This window comes from Protomyctophum bolini, assembly GCF_963924005.1.
Source record: "Protomyctophum bolini genome assembly, chromosome: 10".
Classification (NCBI taxonomy): domain Eukaryota; kingdom Metazoa; phylum Chordata; class Actinopteri; order Myctophiformes; family Myctophidae; genus Protomyctophum; species Protomyctophum bolini.
Window position 1 is genome coordinate 26,220,809 of NC_137871.1, and position 21,964 is coordinate 26,242,772.

At 42.2% G+C, this 21,964-nt stretch overlaps 1 protein-coding gene across 5 annotated transcripts in view; it reads right to left on the reverse strand.

Moving 5' to 3' along the window:
• Nucleotides 1-21,964, reverse strand: part of prom1a (prominin 1a) — a gene marked incomplete at its 3' end in the record, with an annotated part of 94,530 nt that overhangs the window by 30,547 nt on the left and 42,019 nt on the right. For all 5 annotated transcript variants that reach the window (XR_013964711.1, XR_013964712.1, XR_013964713.1 and 2 more), the window contains 8 exons: nucleotides 8,735-8,855; nucleotides 7,405-7,468; nucleotides 6,243-6,332; nucleotides 4,115-4,344; nucleotides 2,167-2,241; nucleotides 1,785-1,848; nucleotides 415-574; nucleotides 178-330 (listed from right to left, as the gene is read on the reverse strand). Coding sequence is in view for 2 of the 5 variants with exons in the window: in XM_080773624.1 (XP_080629750.1) it covers nucleotides 178-330; nucleotides 415-574; nucleotides 1,785-1,848; nucleotides 2,167-2,241; nucleotides 4,115-4,344; nucleotides 6,243-6,332; nucleotides 7,405-7,468; nucleotides 8,735-8,855 (957 nt within the window). The remainder of the gene's footprint in view (nucleotides 1-177; nucleotides 331-414; nucleotides 575-1,784; nucleotides 1,849-2,166; nucleotides 2,242-4,114; nucleotides 4,345-6,242; nucleotides 6,333-7,404; nucleotides 7,469-8,734; nucleotides 8,856-21,964) is intronic.

Genomic DNA, 21,964 nt, shown 5'->3' on the forward strand with positions numbered 1-21,964 from the left:
TCCCTCTGGTAACTTCTAGTACATCCACTAGTCAACCTTGTAGGCCTCAAGATCAGGTAGATGAATGCACACACACACACACACACACACACACACACACACACACACACACACACAATAGGTAGTTCGACTAGTCAACTAGTCAAAATAACTAGAAGTGAATGCCCTATAACTCACGCCATAATCAGTGTTCCCCCCGTGTTGGAGATGCAGCCTCTGGTCGTGGGCGAGGCGTGCTTGTCGTATCCCAGGGTGCCGCAGAGGAGGCCCAGGTAGTTGAAGGCCAGGACCAGCACCACCATGCAGCAGAGAGCGATGCACCCGATCCACCTGTGGTAGCACAGTAGCTCACAATGTTTTATCTTTTGCCAGGAATGTTAAAAAACGGTACTTGAAGAAGATCCACATATTTACCTGTAGAAGTCTATCTGGTCGATTTCCGGATAGTAGTCTTCGATGGTGGAGTGAGTGTGGCTGATGAAGACTGTAAAGTTCCCCAGGCAGCGCTGCAAGGGGAAGACCCTGGTGACGTTGCTGACGTTACCGCCAATGTCCTCGACCAGTTCCCGCACACCTGGGAAGACATGGAGGAGCGCAGAGACGGGGGACAGACAGACGTGCATGGGCGGGGGGGGGGGGGGGGGGGGGGGGGGAGAGGAGGAGGGGGACGGAGACAGAGAAATAGATGCAGAGAAAGAAAGAAAGAAACAGACGGGGGTTGGGGATAGAAAAATAAGGGGGGAAAAAAAGAGGAGAGTTAGTACGAGAAACAGACAAGATTGTGCTCCGAAGGTTTATCTCCACTTAAAGGAGAATTTCAGACTGGAAGGCTTTTCTTAGCTTTATTTGTAGTTGTTACGTCCACACCAAAGAGGTCCAGGTGTTATTTTGTGCAAAAGCGCATTATTGGCTGTTTCCCCTACCATAAGCCCTCAATGAATTTAATTGCATTGAATTGAATGGGGCATTGGGGTGTTGTGCTAATTCACTCAAAAATCTATTTACACTTTACTACTTATTTCGATGGAAATAAGCGAATTAGCACAAAAACCAAGCACCATTGAGGGCTTATATTAGAGGAAATACCTGGACCTCTTTGGTGGGGACATAACAACTACAAATAAAGGTAAGAAAGCGTTCTAGCATGGAATTATCCTTTAATGCACAACGGAAATATGCAGAAGAGACCACTTCCGCCCGACCAAGGTTTAAATCAGGTTAGGAAGCGAAGACCGTACGGTGGACTCCAAGGAAAGAAACATGCGCAATTGAGACCAGAAAATAGATATGGCACAAATGGCCCAGCAGATGGCGTGATGCCACTGAAAGGAGGGATGCTTGTACATATGTCACTCATTAACCTAATCAATCATTGCCTTTTACCTTTTATATTAAAGTTTTAACAGCAAGTGGGTAAGTAAGTCCCAGCATGGATCATCACACAGACAGTAATGTTGGTCGGTACATGACGTGACATACCGGTATGTACAACTACAAGGCAAGCACCCCTCCTTTCAGTGGCATCACGCCATCTGCTGGGCCATTTGTGCCATATCTATGATTTGTGCATGTACAACTTCCTGGTCTCAATTGCGCATGTTTCTTTGCTTCCAGGGAGCAACATGGAGTCCACCGTACGGTCTTCGCTTCCTAACCTGACAGCATGAGTACAGTACAGCAACACTCACTTCAGACTGGTCTGATTTTATTTTTTGAAGCACATTGAGTCTGAGCTTGTCTTGTGAAATGTGCTGCTATATATAAATAAATGTGACGTGACTTACCTCCTGCAATACTTCTGGTCTGGTCAGCCACCATGGTCGGGGTGTTGTTTAGAGAGGAGTAGCCCTGTGGTGTGTACAGAAGGATATCCACATTAATGTGCTGCCAGGACGGAAAATGTAATGCAGAGATTAAGGATTAATAATCATTTAATGTTGCATAATGTCTTTGAGCTAGACTACACACTATTTGTGTACCAGTATTATCTGTTCTGTCCTATGTGTTTTTGTTCTTTAAGTATAGGGAGACCAATTCTGTTATTCCCCCATAGTTAACATAATGTAATATTTCCCCCCCCCATCATCATGCATGTTTTAGTTTTTTATGATCAAGGACTCAGTCATTTCAGGTTTTTCTTGCAGTGTGTGCTAGGTAACGCCTCACCTTCTGGATGATACTGGACAGGTCAGTCCTCAGGAGGTCAGTAACTCTTCCCAGCTGAGTGTTCAGGTTGTCTAACTGAAACGCAAAACACACTGGTCAGTAGGGATGGAGCTCAATAACTGATAAAAACCCAATAACCCAATTGAAAACTCTAGTAAAAGATACTGGTTCTGTTCAGTATCGTCTCCCGTTTTTCCACAAAATGTAGGCTCGATAAGAACCCGGCTCGATAAGCCTGATCGATAAGGTGCTTGTTATCAATAAAGATCTCCATCCCTACTGGTCAGTGGTCCATCGATGTAATACAACGTTCAAGCTCAGAAACAAAACCATGGCGAGACATTTTTAGGGACATTCATTATGTTTGTTAGACATCAGTCATTGTAGCATTGATTGTACTATCTGTTGTATATCTGTCATTGTTAACATTGATTTGATTGTAATGTTTGTTGCACAGTGAGGTAATAGTGGTCATTTTCAGAATATTTTGATGGTCAATCAATCGATTGTGTGTTCCGGCTTGGATCAATGGAACTAACGTGGTATACTTTAACCCATTAAAACTGACATTTTAAGATTTTAGCTTTTAAAAAAGTTTGCAAATCTTTGAATATATATATTTAAGTGAACAACATTTCAACTCAAATGTTTGCTTCTGGGGGTTCCTGGAATGAGATCTTTTTAGATGGGGGTCCGCGGCCAAATATATATAATACCACTGATGATCTCATTTTACATTATCATTATTATTATTGTTATCCATAAAATCTTTGTTTATTGCCAAATATTTGTGGGCCCACTTGCAATACCCTCACAGCACCAGTGTTGTTTTTGGCATTGATTTTAGTTTTAGTCATAGTCTCTTGAATAGCTTCCATGTTGTTTTAGTCACATTTTTAGTCACCTGGAATGTCTTAGTGTTAGTCTAGTTTTAGTCGACTAAATATCATTAGATTTTAGTGAAGAAATATGTGGATTAAAGGACCCAATGCCAGTTTTCGATGGTGACGTAATGACGATATGTTTTAGTGTTAGGAGGATTAAAGGTAATACTCCTACAGTATGTATACATGTATGTAATCTGGCACCCTGCCGTATCAGCCACAAGTAGTCATTACTGAGATTTGACAGTTTGTAGCGGTCGAAAGTACTTGCACGCTCTGCTTGCGCACTAGTAGGCCATTTATGGCCTACTAGTGTGCAACAAGCAAGTATGCACTCGACAGAGTGCAGTTCTAGTTAGTATTAGTTTCAGTTGTCATAGCTTAGTTTTTAATTTAGTTTCCATGTAGTTTTTGTCAGTGGAAATTGAAAAAAGGTAGTTGACAAACATTATTCGTCTTAGTTTTAGTCGACAAAATCAACACTGCACGGCACTTTTCCATCGATCCTTTGTGGAGAGTGCATTGACATTTTGTTTTGTTTTCTGGTATGGCTCATTATCATTGGTCAATAAGAACAAACTCCATAAAATCATCAACGTGTCCAGCAAAATAGCTGGGGTACGATTTGAGAGTATGACCTCAATGTATGTGACCCGGGTACTCAGGAAGGGGAAAGCTATTACTAGGGACAATACACACCCATTACACAGCCAATACCATATTTTACCATCAGGGCGACGGTACATGGTACCTTCTCTGCAGGCTAGAGCCTCAAGATCGTTTGTTCCCATAAGTATAGGACTTATGAACAAGCAGGGCCCATCTTAGTTCTGTGCATAAAGTGTGATGTGATGCCTCTTGGAACTATGACTGGTGGCCTTCTGTTGGCATTGTTTCTTTATTGTCAATGTACTGTGTGATCTGTTTTTTCTGTATCCTGATGACTGCTGTGCACAAGACAAATTTCCGAAAGGACAAATAAAGTATCTATCTATCTGCACAGCCCACAGGTTGTGGGCTGTGCTACGTGTACTGTACCACTAGCAACCCTGCAGTGCCGTTACCCGGGAGAAGTTGGCACCGATGTGGAGCTCCTCCAGCGAGCGGCGGATGCCGTCGCAGAGCTGGGCGGTCGTGGTGTCCGACTCCTCGTCGCGGCAGCCCGAGTCGTTGAGGGTGCGGCTCAGGCTGGAGCGCAGTACGCTCAGGTTGAAGTTCAGCTTCCCCGTCACTTCCTGGAGAAGCTCCAGGGACACGCTGGCGTTCTCCAGCGCCTCGTTGCTCTCTCGGATGGCTGCACGGCACAGGAAAGTGTTACTTTATAATGATGAAAGGATCACATTATACACGTTTCCTTTGTGGCTTCAAGACTTTTCTTTGCAACTGCATTGGGACAGAACATTTTAATTATTATCTCACAACACATCATTATTATTACTATGTTTTTTTATTATTTATCTGGGCAGGGGGGCAATTTGTTGAAGAAACATTACTTTCGATGGGACCTGAATGCAGTGAGCTGCCACAAAGCAATGCATAGTGAGCAAAGAATGTTTGACGAAGAAAGAGAAAGAGGGAAGAATAGGAAAGGGGAGGAGGGTTAAAGACAGACTCAGTAGATTATCCCCCCCCCCCCCACACACACACACACACACACACACACACACACACACACACACACACACACACACGTCACACACGCAGGTACACACACCCTCTAACAAACACACAATAAACAACCCGCAAACACACACAGATGCACCTAAACCTTAATTAATGCGTTATTTACACTTAGTGGTACGACGTGGTCGCGATGTAATTTTGTCGACTAAAACTATGACGAAAAATGTTCGTCGACTACCTTTTTTCACTGACAAACTACAGAAAAATCTAAGCTATGACTAAAACTAAATATATTGACAATTTTGTCAACAAATAAAAACTAGCGCTGCAACTGCAACGCGTCGTGAGTTAGTAGATCTGCCATTTTCAGCATGCAACCTAGTGTACTGTAAACTCATCATTATGACACCATTAAGGCCAAAATACATTTTTTATTGACTTTCTTATTCAAAAGACTATGAACTATGACTATAACTAAATAAAAATGAACACAGCGTCGTACAACAAAGTTGAAATACGGCATTACGGTCAAAACGCCACAGAAGGGTAGTACAACTGGGGCCTGGTAGAGAGGGTCTGGCGTGTCAAGGCCATTGTTGTGTGGTGCTATATTTATAGTTCAGTGTTGTGTGGTGCTATATTTATAGTTCAGTGTTGTGTGGTGCTATATTTATAGTTCATTGTTGTGTGGTGCTATATTTATAGTTCAGTGTTGTGTGGTGCCATATTTATAGTTCATTGTTGTGTGGTGCTATATTTATAGTTCATTGTTGTGTGGTGCTATATTTATAGTTCAGTGTTGTGTGGTGCTATATTTATAGTTCAGTGTTGTGTGGTGCTATATTTATAGTTCAGTGTTGTGTGGTGCTATATTTATAGTTCATCGTTGTGTGGTGCTATATTTCGGCTAGATCTGGTGATGCCATTAATGTGGAAAGAAATGCCTGGCGTGCATTAAGATGGCACAATGGGCTCTGATAGGCCCCGTCAGCCTTAGGGAAAAACCACACGGGAAACCAATCACAGCAATAGCACTAGGTGTCAAAGGTCACAAGGTGCAGAGGTCTGAGGGGATGACAGGTCACTGTTCCGTGACCGTTATCGTGTCGTTACCTTTCAAGGCACTCTGCAGTTTTCCTTTTTGTTTGTTTTTTTTAAACCACAAAAAAATATTAGGAAAAATAATGAAAAAAGAAACGTGGATATTTCTGCATTCCGTAACTCAAATAAAACAGTGGTTCTTAACCTTGTCAGACCCCCCCCCCCCCCAAAATAAATAAATAATAATAATCATACTTGAACTAAGTACCCCCCAACCTAACAAGGGTTTGATTCGGTTCCACAGATAAATATTTTGAAAATAGCTGATCTATAAAGATCGGCTAATTTTCACAAAATTGGCCTCTTTCTTATATTATTTGACAATTTGTACAATGTTTGAGCAGTTTTTATAGTATACCCCTCCTCCCCCAATCAAATCAACCCACAGGCTGAGAACCACTGAAATAAAGAATAAGCATAATATGAATAAGTATGGAAATGTAGAGACTTAGTTAACTGTGGTGGTACCTCCAGCTACACTGAGTGCTCCTTCCAGGGCGGGCAGCACTTCCTTCTCCAACTGGTCCTGTATCCTTCCGCCCAGTACTGGACCTATATCTGTAGAATGGAAAAAATCTCGTCTTTAGCGAGGACGTAACATAACGGCAAAAACACACATGCAAAACCTCAATTATTTTGGGGGGTCAAATTCACACAAATTTAAAATCTTGTGATGAATGTCTAGAAAATGTTTAATTTATTATTGTGAAAGATATCCCCCAAATGTAAATTAAAAATGTATTATTTTAACAATTATAAATGTGCATACAATTTGCATTTTTTTAAATAGTAATATATTTTTTTACATAATTTCCTAGTAGTCCTAGTAGTAAAAACTTAAGTAGTAGTAAGGATGAAATTTGCAAGTAGAAATTCATCCGGGTTTTACAGGGTTAATGATTATATCGGGTTTGAGTATTAATTTATGATTTATTTTCTCTAATATTAAGGTAATTTTTGCAGTCAGTTTTAATTGGGGAGGGGCGTTTCCGGCGGTCCCCAGCCAAAAACGTTGAGAACCCCTAGGCTAAGGCACCCTGGGCAAGACCTACACTGTAGAGGCTATCATTCGTTTGGGGTGGAAGTTGCGGGATTTTAGCTCAAGTATCGCCCAAGGAAATGACGTTGATGCTTTACAAATCAGTTTTTCTCCACGAAAGTGCTGTGATTGGTCGGAAATATATCGTATCCGGGGGAAATACAGCTGACGGATGTTCCGGATGATACATCCGCCCATAACTTCTCTGCCTTACGTCGTGACCAGGTTTTTCTTTTCGCAGATAAGTAAGCCTGGGCGGCGGCGGCGGTTCAGGGGTAGAGTGGCCGGATGGTAACCGGATGGTAACCATTAAGGTTGCCAGTTCAAACCCGGGCTCCCCCAGAGTTAGTGTGGAAGTGCACTTGAGCAAGACACCAAACCCCTAATTGCTCCTGATGTGCTGGTTGGTGCCTTGCATGGTTTCCGCCGCCATCGGTGTATGAATGGGTGTGTGAACGGGTGAATGTAATGCACAATCTATGTAAAGCGCCTTGGATAAAGGCTCTATATAAATGCACGATTTACCATTTACATGATTCAATAAACAGTGCCCCGTCAGACACGAAGAGAAGCCAGTGAAGGTCTACTTACTATCAAGGTCATATATGACTTGGTCCCGCGCAGTGGCATATTGGGATATTAGGTAATCGATTTGCTGTAAATCAACACAAGAAAAACAGAGCAAAACAGGGTTTAATGATCGACAACGTTGAATAGTTCTGTTGTTAAGAGGCATCTGATTTGCATCCTCTAGTCTACAGTATTCACATGTATACACACACTTCAAACATGTCGACGCAATACAGGCTGAGCCTGCTTTTCACTCTCCCATGTGCCATTCAGACAAACAGACGGACAGAAAAACATGACGCACAATACTAAACAAAATGCAGGGGTCTTCAACAGGGGGTCCGGGACCCCTAGGGGGTCTGCCAAATATGTGAGATTTTGTCTCTTTTACTTTTACACTAACCATGCACTTGAACACCCCTATTCTGGGGGGAACATTCACAGGAATAAGCAGCTCTACAAGCTGACAGCATGTCACATGCGTGATCTACATTGTAGATCTGCTTTTTTTAGGGAAGAAGTTTGATGTAGAGCTAAAAAAATAAAATACCAACACCAAGTACAGAGCCAATGTCATGTTTACTAAGTATTGAGGTTTTATAGGTGGTTAAATATAAATAAATATTAACATGAATCTAAATATATAAACACATACATTTACACAACACTGATGATAATGCTGTCAAACAGGTCTATGAAGCCATCTATGAAATCTATAAAAGAAAGTTGAATTTGCAACACAATTTTATACAATATGCAGTGGGGGTCCCTGGTTCATCGCTCTCTCAGCTAAGGGGTCCTTAGCCTGGCTGAAAAGACATTGAAGACACCTGATCTAAAGGATTCATCACATTTTAGTGTACTTGAGTGAACTTTTATTTTGTCTTTTTGAGTGGTGCAACCACTCCTATAGACAGTGGCTGGCTGTGTCCGAGCAAAGAAAATAGTGTTCTAGCGTTTGTTCACCACCAAGTGTCACTGTTTCACAGCCTACCACACAGACAGACAGACACACACACACACACACACACAGGCCAGGGAGGAGGGCTTGTACAGTACATTACAGTACAGTGCAGTACAGTACAGTACAGCTAACTCCAGACGGGTCTGATTTTTTACAACCAAATTGGATTACTGAAAAACTATGGAGCCCCTCCTTGCATGTACGTATAAATGATAATGAACCTTTGGATTTAAGATCGATTATTCTGGTATGGGTCCCCTGCTGTCATCATTAGCACCATATGTCCTGGAAGGAAAGCATTACTGTGCAGGGAACATTCATACTATCTGAAAATAGATTAAAAAAAAAGGCAATACTGAAAATAGGGAAGCCCGGGCCAGGCCGTACCATTGGTGTGTCGTTGGCGAACGTATGCAAATCTCTCATGTTGGTGTTGACCAGTCTTCTTATGTTTCTCATCTGAGAACTCAGGTTCTGGTTGGCAGAATACGCAATTAGCACTCCGATCCTGTACCCCACACACACACACACACACACACACACACACACACACACACACACACACACACACACACACACACACACACACACACACACACACACACACACACACACACACACACACACACACACACACACACACACACACACACACACACACACACACACACACACACACACACACACACACACACACACACACACACACACACACACACACACACACACACACACACACACACACACACACACACACACACACACACACACACACAAAAAAGAGATCAAAAACAGGTTACATTTACCTCAATTCCTCTTCACAATAATCTCAATCATAAATCCTCCAAAACTATTAGGACTATCTGGAGCTGATCCATTTGTCTGAGGTTTAAGAGAGTTAACAGTTGAATTCAAACCTCAAAGCAGCAGCGAGGAGGCCGGCCTCCTATTCCATGTGGTGTTAAATACAGTTCAGTGAAATCATGATGCAAACCAACAGCATGTGGCCCTAAAGCCTCTAGCAGGAAACACTGCTGGTGAATAATGGAAAGGTTTCCAGGTCACAGAGTTATACTTATTATGACACACAAACAGCGGTGCAGTGCAGTCCATTCACCAGCAGAGATCAGCATGCACCATCACACTAAAACTCCCAAAAACCACCTGTTCGTCCTGCCTAGAGAAGGATGAATCACACACACTACAGCAACATTCATTACCACCTATCCCCTTCTCAAAGGAGAATCCTATCTCACATGCACTACAACAACAAGCCCTTGAGCTGTTACTGCTGGGTGGCTGGATGAAGGATGCTGGACCAAAGGGAACCTGCGCTCCCGAATCATACACAGTGAACACACATTGATATATGTGACTCTTTTTGATACAGAGGGCTGTATTTTGCGTGTCTTAAGTACCAGGTCTTATTCCCTAACTTGAGTAAACTAAAGACCTGGAGGCGTGATCAATGCTCTTTGGACACTCAGAATAGCCAAATGGCATTGATCACGCCTCCAGGTCTTTAGTTTACTCAAGTTAGGGAATAAGACCTGGTACTTAAGACACGCAAAATACAGCCCAGAGAGTCACGGTGGCAAGACTAACTGTTCAGGAGAGGAGAAAAACTGTTTTTTTTAATTCCCTGCTTTCATATGACATGAAAAAAACAAAAAAGAATAATAATCCAATGACTGTCTCCCATTCATGGTGGGTCACATATTTGATTTATTTTCAATAAGTCATGTTGAAATAACACTAACATTATCCCAGACTGTCGGCAAGTAATCATAGATGTTTTGTTTCGATATACAGCAGAAAAAGTAGTCAGGAAAAAAATATATATATAGTTTAGTTATTGCTGCTATCTGTAGAATCCAAAGCCCCTGAGAGAGTGAACACATTCAAATGAAATGCAGACACACATGATTGCATAATGCACACCATTAAAAAGGCCTACACTTCAAACGGACCTGGGGAGCTCGATCGCTGCATTGGCTTAATTAGCTTCAACAACATCAAGGGAGAGAAGACAGCCCATACTGGTAAGCAGTTTCTATGACTCACACTCTCCCATCCCTGATCCCAGCCCAGCACCACCTCCCAGCCAGTGCTTGCTTGCGTGGTGCGCGTTTGTGAGTGGATCCGTCCGTAGGCACTAGGCAGGCACATACCTCATACTTTAAACTAAGCATTTAAAGTATGAGGTATAAAGTACAGCAGCCTTGTGTTCATAAAACAGAAAGATTGGGTATTGGGTAAGACTGGCGTTATGTATCTTTCAGGACCTTTCACTGCTTCGTCTCAACCATTACTCAATGGCTCTGGTCTCAGCCACCGCGGTGGATATTTTGACATTCCGTTTTTTTCCGTTAGTAAAAAGCAGGTACAGTAAAAGAGGCAGACTAACATCAGTCACTCTGCCGTTCACTATAGTAGAAGAGGTGGGCCTGGTGAGGGTTTAAACCAAGGGGCCAGTGAGGCTTTCCAACGTTGACTGCAGGCTGACCCGTGGATTCATGACGAGGAAACCCTGTGCAGCTGGGCTTTAACATTGAGTGCTCGGTTGCACTTCCGCATTTGGGCATTAGACGGTCCTCCCGGGTGCTTCAAAACGCCACTGAGCAACTTCCACTGACATGAATAGCGGGGGGGGGGGGGGGGGGGGGGCTACGTCGAGTCCGCCTACAGGAAATACGTAAGCCATGAGACCCGTTCCTGGATTTGTATATAGGCCCTAGGTAAAAAAGGTGAAAAGCTGCCTCATGGTGGCGCTTTAACAGGCCGTTCTGGAAAATTTGGGGCAGAGGTTCATCGTTGGCATCCAGGGAGTGAGTGAGTGAGTGAGTGAGTGCGTGCGTGCCTAATTCTCTGTGTTACATATGCTCTGTGACAAAACTTAAAAATGAAAAATACTGGTTCGGAATGTTTTATGCACGAGACACATTATCCCAAATAGCCTCCAAATCCAATTCCCACCCCTCATGAGTAATAGATACCTATTCCAGGCACGTGAATATATTCTACGTCCGAGCATAGACATGGTAACGCCCCACCTGCCTCTGATTGGCCTACCGACACTGTCCGTCTTGCCCCCATGGTCTTGCCAGACCTGTCCTGTCCTCTGAGAATGACAGCTTGGCACGCGCGACAGGCTGCTGCAGTAAGTTACTAAAGTTAATAAAATCCAAGCTGTCATTCTCTTGTATTATATCGTACTTATCGTATTATTTCCCATTCCCACCACGGAGTAAAAGTAACCTCGCGGCATGTATCCTCCACCTCGGAGGATGGTCTGGTGCGTGGTGCGGCTGGCAGTGTCGCTAGGCCAATCAGAGGCAGGCGGGGCGTTACCATGTCTATGCAGATCTGATACTTTTTATACTTTTGTGCAGCGTTGGAGCACGATCCAGTTGGCATTAATTTACGACAAAAAAAACCCCGGAAAGTTACAAATTATGGAGATAAACAAACGATAAATGATGGTTTTGTGATATGCTTGACTTGTTTAACAGGATGACGCTCACTTCTGGAGATGCTGAGGGGAATAAGCAGCTTTATGAATTATGTCAGATGACGCACAGACAGGAATAACAATAGCAATGACTCAGGCCCCATTGGGGCTTTGGAAAGCGCAGATCAATTGGAAGATGAATCATTGTGTATGTAAACAAGGTTTAAGTACGCTTGTTTGTGCATGTCATTGCAATGGGGGGGGAGGGGGGGGTTAAACAGTTAATCAAAGGAATCAATTAAATCGGTTATGAAATGTATATTCAATGTTGTGAGCTTGTAGATCGGCTATTCGATTTGTCAGTGGCGGCAGTGGCTTAGGGGTAGAGTGATGATGTTTATAGAACCTGTCGTTTCTGTAAAGAAACTATTTATCATTTGGTCGATTTAATAGCCAGATTGATACGGTCGCGAGTCACCGCAGTGGGGGCAGCCATGTTTGTTGTTTGATGCCAGGGGGCTGATGGCCAATCAGCTGCTGTGATCAGATTTTCGATCGAAACTGACGCCGCCATAGGCAGCGTCACCAGACCTGAATCGCCAGGACATATTATTTTTAATGGTAGCGATTCAGGGCTGGAGCCAGGCTAGCAGTTTATCCCTTTAAAGAATCAATAAAGTGTCATTTATTTGAGATATTACCTATAGTATAGCACATTGGTTATAGATAGTTGAAAAAATAAGTTTTTCAGAAAACTGTTAGGATTTAGAAGCCATTTTTAGACACCGGTTCAGGTCTTAATGGGTTCAATTGATTATTTATTTTGCCCCTATACAACACGAAATAGGCCTTGCCTTTTGCCAGGCTGCATTGTGTGCGTGTGCGTGTGTGTGTGTGTGTGTGTGTGTGTTTAATTTCATTATGTAAGTGTGTGTGTGTGTGTGTCGGTGCGAGTGTGTCTAGGGGTGTGTGTGCAGGACAAGCAGAGTGCAAGGCCAGTTGATTCACACTCACAGGTGTGTTACACCGATAGAGCCATCATTCACAGAGCGTTGCTGATGCTGAGGTTTTTACTTTTCAGTTTTCACACCCGCAGACTAACTTGACGCTACTGTACATTTAAAAAAGCATAACATGACTGTCGGGTGGAAACCTCATATGTCCAAAACGGTTACGTTTCAGGTACTTGGGAGAGGTCGCACAACTCGTAGTCCCGGTGCCAAAAAATACTTTTAATTTACCTTCCCGTGGTCAGCGCCTCCCTACTCTTGGTGTGCGCTCCTACCTTTTTGTTTGCTTTGATGATTTAGTTACAAGACACAAGTTCTAGATATTACTTTTTACTGGTTAAATATTTATAAAACCCACAGACAGAATTAAACATTTTTTTCGACATGTAAATATGAAATAAATGCTTAAACATGTAGCTAGGTGTAATGTTAGAGACCACAGACGTGAACCTTTCAAGCCTGTTTTCTCAACCCGCTGTTTTCTGTAAGACAGTCACATTACTCTATAAGCCACATCTCCAAAACTGGCGGGTCAAACTGAACAACCAATATGTCAATTTGAAGCTATGATTCCCTGCTTTCATATGAAAATGTAATTAATGAATTAAAAAGGAAAATCCAATCACAGTCCCTCATATCTGGTCAAATACTGTATGATGCTAGAGAGAGCAGTGTTCATTTTCAAAGCACATTTTTGAATCAGCTTAAGAGTTTCAGTCATCTGAAAAGTTTTAGTCGACTAAATATCGTACGATTTTAATCCGTCTCGACAAAAATATATTTTGACAGTGCCGTGACAGCGTAGAATAATGCCAGACGTTGTTGCATGCTGAAAATAGCGGGCGTACTGTACAAGTTCACAAAGCGTCACATGTTGTGAGCTTGTAGATCTGCTATTTTCAGAGGCAGCACAACACCCAAGCAGCAGGGTTTCTTGGAGCAGTGCGTGGGCCCCACACCACAGCCAGGCAGCCATGCAGACACTGGAGTGGAGCCATCCCCGTCAGGGCACAGAGGCAACATGGCCACCGCACAACAAAAAGACTATTGTGAGCTTTTTCTGTCCCCCTTTCTCACATACACACAGACGCACTTCATACAACCACATCCAACTATCACACTCTCAGCCATCGTCTTTTTCTGTCACACATGCACAAACCTCCCTCCCCCTCTCTCTCTCTCTCTCTCTCTCTCCCCCCCACCCCCCCCCAGAATCGGGCACGCCGAGTGGAATCTGCTATGAAACAATGGCTCATTGAGGAGGTGCGTGTAACTACAGTAGTTGTTCCTTTAGTACAGTTACATACAAGTAAGACGCACGAAGCGAACTCAGCTCGTAAAAAAACAACAATTAGAATAAATGACATACTTTTTTTTTTTAAGTTGTATTTTTCTTCTTTATGTGTGTGTGTGTGTGTGATCTGCGCCCTCTGGTGGTGGGTGCCCTCTGGTGGCGGGCGGGTGGTGTTACAGCGTGACACACAGACAGACAGTTCTGCCTGGGTTATTATAGTAATCGCTCACAGATTTTCGCAATCAATGCATTCGCAATTACATTTAATATACTACCATAGACTATAATAAAAGTGAAATGATACAAAATAATAAATGCAATGGAACTAGAGCCTGGGTGGGTGGCCTACCCAGGGCTACGAGCTTGTAGGTCTGCTATTTTTGAAAAAATCGTGAAAATATGGCGATTTAGAAGACATTTTATAAATTTTGACGTCAAATAGTAAATGGGTTAATCCTTCATCTGTAGCTGACAACTGATTTGCTCAGCCATATGGAGTTATAGGTGCATGACTGTAGCTGCTGGCTGTTGATCTTAATAAGTGCCCAAGGGAGTTCCTCTACAGCAGGTCGCTCACGACAACAGACCGTACTCCCAGAAAGGAACTTGACACATTTAGATGGAGGTATAGGAGGTCTGTCTGCTCATTGCTTTATTTTATTTTAATATGAACTACTGTACTTGAACCCTCGCATCCCAATTCTGGGGGGCGAACATTAGCCGGGGGAAAAAAACAGCTCACAAGTTAACGCATCTGGCTATTTTCTGTGAAGAGGTTTGGTGTAGAGGGGGGAAAAAGAGCAGACCGAGTACCGACTGAGCCAAGTGGTCAAGTATTGAGGTTTTAACTGGTTAAATGTCTGAAAACACACATTTAACATGAATCCAATATGTAGTCCCTGTTTCATCTCCTCTCTCAGCTAAAGGGTTCTTGGCCTGAAAAACATTGCAGAGCACTGATCTAGACGGTCAGTGTCCAGTTTGATCCACTGATCTAGACGGTCAGTGTCCAGTTTGATCCACTGATCTAGACGGTCAGTGTCCATTTTGATCCACTGATCTAGACGGTCAGTGTCCAGTTTGCCACAGCCATATAGCACCGTGGCTGCCCACTTTTGCGTGCCCAGTGTTGATTTCGTCGACTAAAACTAAGACGAAAAATGTTCGTCGACTATCTTTTTTCACTGACGAAAACTAAATGGAAACTAAATGAAAACTAAGCCATGGTGACTAAAACTAAGACTAAATATATTGACAATTCCGTCAAAAAATAAAAAACTAGACTAAAATGTTAGGAAGGGACTAGTGGACAAGAGATCCAGTAAGTCATTTTACACTTTGTTGCATGCTGAAAATAGCCGATCTACGCGTCGCGCTACGCGTCTACACGTCACGCGATGCGTTGTAGATCGGCTATTTTCAGCAAGTGTAAAATCTGTTATTACAACGGCATCAAGGCCCGCCAAAATACATTTTAGTCAACTAAATCAACTGTAGATTTGGTCGACTAAAATCGCATGACACATAACACTGAAACATTCCAGGTGACTAAAATATGACTAAAACTAAATGAAGACTAATATGACTAAAACTAAAATAGAAATTTGCTGCCAAAAACAACGCTGTTTGCGTCCAACACTGGCGCACTTAAAATGGTGCATTTATATAGCGCCTTTATCCAAAGGGCTTTACATAGATTGTGCATCAATTCACCCATTCACACACACATTCATACACCGATGCCGATGGCGAAAACCATGCAAGGCACCAACCAGCACATTAGGAGCAATTTGGGGTTCAGTGTCTTGCTCAAGGACACTTCCGGGTTCCCGCCACTCTACCCCTGAGCCACCACCACCCCACTTAATAGGTATACGCTTTATTTAATGTCTCTTGCAGCCACTGTGGGGACTATGAGCCGAATCATATTCGGGCCTCAGTGCTGCTCTGACAACTTTGAGAATTATTGAATGAATGCCCACAACATGGCACACGAAAACTCTGCACACAATACCTTCAGCATCCAAGCCAGAGCAGCCCCCTTCACCCAGAATCTAGGCCACCAAACTGGAGGCTGGGTACCGTTACATGGTCTGGTGGGTCCATAGCTTTATTTGCCAACGCTATAACAATGGCCTGCATTCAGCTGGGCCGCTACTCTGTAGGTCAGGACAGTGTGCTGACTGAGTGGCCGTTCCACCACCTCTCACACTGCTGCAACAGGCCAACTGTTCTCTCACTCTCAGGAGGAACATTGTAGTAATCCCATTGACAATTACAGTACAGGGCTGCAGCCAGTGATTATCTTGCCAACTGGTTTTTTTTGGGTATTATTTGATTACAGGTATATACCGTTGGCCTACTGTATGAGTCTAATTTAGACTCATTTAGAAAATAAATTCAAAGCATTTTCTTCAAAGAATAAAATGAACCCATTTAGATCTGAGGACAATTCTCCAAAATGTCTTCTAAAACATGACAGTTTTCTGAAAAACCTGTTTCTATATAATATAAATATTTCTCAATGTCAAGGAGCCCCAGAATTATCTGTATTTAGCCGCCGACCCCCATCTGAAAATATGTTGTGCCAGCAAAGATTTTAGTTAAAAACGTTCGCTCTGAAAGAATATATATTCAAAGATTTGCACCACATTTTCACGATTTTTCAACAGCTAAAGCATAACATAATGCTTGAAACACCAACAGGGGTTCCCGCTTAGAATGGCTTAAGAAGACAATCAAAAGAAATTCCATAAATTGAACAAAACTACAAGCTCAAAACGCTGTGAGATCTGCTATTTTCACTACTGTAGCTTGGGTCCCGGGACAAATCAAATTTGTCTTTTTGGTCACAGGCTAAAACGTTTGGGAACAACTGATAAGACTACAGTACAAAATTATAGTAAAATGCACTAATAAAGTGCAAAATGATGGTAATGTCCATCACATGTTATCAGAGACCAAAGACACATCTTACAACCTCATTAACAACCAAAGCTATATTTAAATCATTTTCAAAAGGAGCCGATCTCTCTACAAGTGTGCTTAGAAAATTGGGGGGGGTGACATTTTTGCCTATAATGACATAATAAGGGATATAAAAAATAAGGATGCCAGATTGAAAGTGCAACATTGATATATGGGCCTGGACGGTTAGCTCAACCGACTGGGCACCCAGTCTGACGGCGTGCCGCAGGTTCGACTCCCGAGCCTTCGCCGTTGAGTATTTGGCCCAAGACAAGATAAGACAAACAGTGAAGAGTACATAGTTCATCTTTGTCTGAATCTTATGCATGGCATACTTTTTTGTGCATTTTGTGTGAAATACATTCGAGCAGAAGAGTGCATATTTTGTTTAATAATAGTAGCAGCAGGCCTGGGCTATGGCTCAATGGTCCAGGCACCTTGGCTGGTAATCCAGTCTGGCAGTGTGGCCGCGGGTTCGACTCCGGATCTCGACGGCCTTTACTGCATGTCTTCCCCCCCCATTTCCTGTCAGCCTACTGTCTGTCCCTCCATATAAAATATAAAATAAAGGCGAAAGCCACAAAAAGAATAGTAGCAGCCATGAGAAAGCTGTAGTTAGTAATATAGCCTTTAACTCGCATCCAATGTTAAAATGGAGGATAATGTTTCAGCAGTTACAACTTGAGCAATACAAGTTACAAAGCTTTTATTGTATGCAGGTGGACAACTGAGACACTTGGCCTGTCTATATACCACAGAAATACTTGCACACAATTGATATTCACGGTCATAGAATAGCTGTGCTTCAAGCATCAGAAATGAAAAAGGAAGTAATAATCAATCCATGGGGTCCTCTGAGATCTGTTTGTTCAACACTGAAGATGCATTGTTTATGGTATCCAATAGCAATGAGCTGGGTCAGCAATTAACTGAACACAACCAGTGTGCTGCTGATTACAAAATGTATTGTTGTCTGGTTGAACCACTGTTTAATTATTCCCCGTAGCAACCTTTTTTTTTAACTGGCAGCAGTTAAGATTACATTGGCCTTACAGTGCATTGCATGGTGATGCGCTGTGAGGCTGTACGTGCCTGGGGGACCCCGGACACCACTTTGAGAACCAGTCTTTTAGAACACTGGGATGATTAGGCCATTAAAAAGTGTTTCTCTTTCATAGCATTTTAGACGGTGTGATTTCTCAAGTCATATCAGGTCACACAGCCTAAACGCCTTCCCTTCAGTGTACCATCGTCTCCTATTAAGAATTCAACTGGTGGACAAGGATACATAATTTAGCTTGAGCCTTTCCGTTTGGACAGAAAATAACTATTTAAGCCCCTTGGCAGTTGGCACAGTGCCACACGACGAGGATGCCGAGTATAGCTTGTTGTCCGTCCTCCTTCTGTGTGGTAGCTTGACTGGAGACATTAAACCCACAATGCACAGCCCAGCACTGACATGAATACTGACTTCTATACCGACCTAGGCCGATTTAAAGAAAATGTCTTCTAACAGTCTTCTGAGAAACCTACTGTATGTCTCTCATTCCGTCATCAGGACACTCAAGAATCTGGGAGAAGCTGTTCTCAAACCTGTGCTTGCTCAAACCTTTTTCATGTCAAGGACACCACTAAATTATATACAGTATTTGGCCACCGACCATCTAAAAAAAAATTGTTCCATGGAGCCAGAAGCAAAGATTTTAGTTTAAAATGTTCGCTTTAAAAATGTATGTATTCAAAGATGTACACATTTTCACAATGTTTTAAAAAACAGCAGAGCTTGTATATGCAATTTTTCAATAGCCGAAGTACTGTAGGCCTATGCTAAAGTGTGTTATCTAAAATTCCCGGTCTGAAAGGGTTAAAACGTCCTGGACATTAAGAAGTAACTGTCTGTATTCATTGATTGTCCGAGTCCTGTGGGAGTTCTGCTCTGGTTTTGGTGAATATGAAGAAGTTCCGGTCATTTTGTGGGGGGCACAGGGGGCCACGCATTATTAAATTAATCTACAAAACTAGCGTCATTTGTGTTGATGGCCTATATTTCTAAAATATGAATGCAACTTTCACTCAATTTGACCCCTCTATCACAAGGAACTATTTTCTGGGCGTAGTGATATGGACACAAAAAACATACAGTTCTTTGTGACAGAGGAGTAAAAAATGAGCGACATTTGCACTAATTTATATTATTTAGAAATAGGTCAACAATACAAATGACGCTGGTTTTGTTAATTCATTTTGAACCAAATGCATTGTTGCGAACGTGCATTTGAGTTTAATTACCGGTATTATATATTCATTTTCTTTGTTTAATGGACAGCTGAAAACTGTTTTTGCAAGAGCAATACTTTCTAGTATCTTGAGATGTTATTTATTGCTGTCGAGGCGTGTCAACGATGGAGCTTGCACAAAAACTTTTTTGCACCTGTAAACCTGTGATGTGAAAATAAAGCAGATTCTGAGTCTGTCGTTACTTTGGTTTCTATCTGCGGATGTGTAGTTTTTCATTCATTTATTTATTATCATATTTATTATTTGGTATGCAAGAAATCTGTTCCTCTCATGCTTCTCGGCACATGGAGAAAGATTGTTATGTTGCGTAGAAAGATGTTTGATATGAAAGAGAATTATATTAAAGCAAGGCATGGCATTGCATAAATACTAGTAATTATTTTGTAGAGTAAATCGTAGTAGACTGTAATTATAGGCAGCAAATCAAGTTATCTCAAGGAGTTTTTGATGTAAAGTTCAGTACTGTAGGTGTAGACAGGCGGGCATATATCATGTTAAACTAGGTAGGGATCTCCCAATCAAATCACCCAAAATATATAAATTATTTTCAAATCTACTGTAACATACTCTTTTGGCAACTCTAAGTACTGTACTGAACATGTCTTTGATTTGAAGACAGTATTAGTTTCGAACGGTGCAAGCTTTGTTGGCATCGGAAATTGACGGCTTAACTATTATTTGGACAGGATTGGATATCAAATGGAACACCATCTTCATTGTTCAGACATCAATAATAATACTAATAATCCTACTAATAATAATGGTCACCTTTGAGATGAACAAAGTAACAGTACAGTGCATCGATTTCATCTATTATCTTACTTCTTTCATACACCAGCCAGACACTGGTATAAATTCTAAAAACATTGTTTCAGAGCATAATATACAGTACATACTTGAGTCTATGCCAGCAATAAAATCAACAGTCTTTGTGAGAATGAGTCCTGTTCCACTTGGATGGGCGCTCTCTTTGCCTCCCTCAGGCCTTGCATTAGCAGGTCACGTCCAGCCACAGTGACATGTATACAGTCGGTCAGTCGCGGTGGATTCTTCACTGACAGACTGAGTTAATGCTCATCACAGTGTTAAGAATCACACTCTAAATAACCCTGCATGGAATGACTCCCTGGGGTTGGTGCACAGGAAACGCCAGGGAGAACACTTCACAACTTTCTACCTGGCGTCACGATTTGAGCAAAATTAGCAGATCTGCATGTGCACGTAAAATCTGGCGTGCTAATAGCTTCATACTTGCACACACATGAAAGCATACACAAACACATTATTGGCATTACACTATAGTGCAGTGGAGAGGACATTGCTTTCTTTTAAAAACTAGCTTACATTTTATAGGATTTAAGTACATTGCTGGGTGTTTTAATTACGGTGTTTATTTATGTATTGTCTTATGTTGAATGCATGCATTGACCAAAACGATTCCCCCTTGTGGATAATAAAAACAGCAGATATATTAAGCACATTGTATTGTGAATGCATTGTGAACTCGTAGATACACCATCATACAGCAAATTATAAAATAGGGTTAATGTGAAAGTGTATGGCACTGTGTGTGGTGTGGGCATGTGTGTGACAGGGAGAGGCATGTGCAAGATAAATATTGCATGTTTCTATCTGTGCGGACGGGCGTGCGTCCGCAACTCCGCATGCACACTGTACATCGTCACTGTCGGGTGGAAATTTTGAGCGTACAAAAAAGAATAATAATAACTGAAATCATGAGAATAGACAATCTATATTGATTGTGGAGCTTGTAGATTGGCTTTCACTACTTTTGTGAGACACTCTTGTACGATGAAGCAGGGCATTCATTTACACGAACATCTGAAACATGGGACATACGAGATCTCTGCCCGACAGCGGCAATATATTTGGTTCCTGACACCGTGGCCGAGTCAGCACTCTGCACTCCAACGGAAAACCTGCTTCCATTAACTTTAAGTGAGTCACATTTGATTTGAGTCACATTCTGTTAAATATCCAGAGCTATTCAAGCTCTAACATGTAATTTATATAATCACAACAGCTAAAAACTCGGCATCGTAATTAAAGATACTCACTCACTATTATATTAAATAGTAAATATAGCGTGCAAGTGCTGCCATGACTCACGGTGCTGGCTCTGCTGTCACTGAGACAGCCCCGTGTAGCATTATTACTTCTGCCCATATGATTAGTATTACTTCAGCCCATATTGTAAGGACCCCTTTTGTGCTAATAGCATTAGACACTTCAAAGACGGAAATAGACCGAGTGAAATGCACGCTGGGTAATGGCATGAGGCAGGGGTCTCTCCTCTCAGCTGTAACAAAGAGAGGGATCTTCTCACTGTCATCTTATCGTTATAAGTCTGCGTGGGGGCTAGGGCGAATCAGAGCCCTTTTCTGTTGGGACAAAAATAGGCTCCCCCACTATTCTTTTTAATGATGTGTGTGGCTTTTTACAATGGCTGGCAGGCACAATGTTGTACGTCCATGTGTACTCTAAAAAGTGTCTGCGAGTATGGATGATGTTAACACACAAGTAAGACTCGCGAACATGGGAAGCGAACACAGCTTGTAAATTGCTGTAACAACACA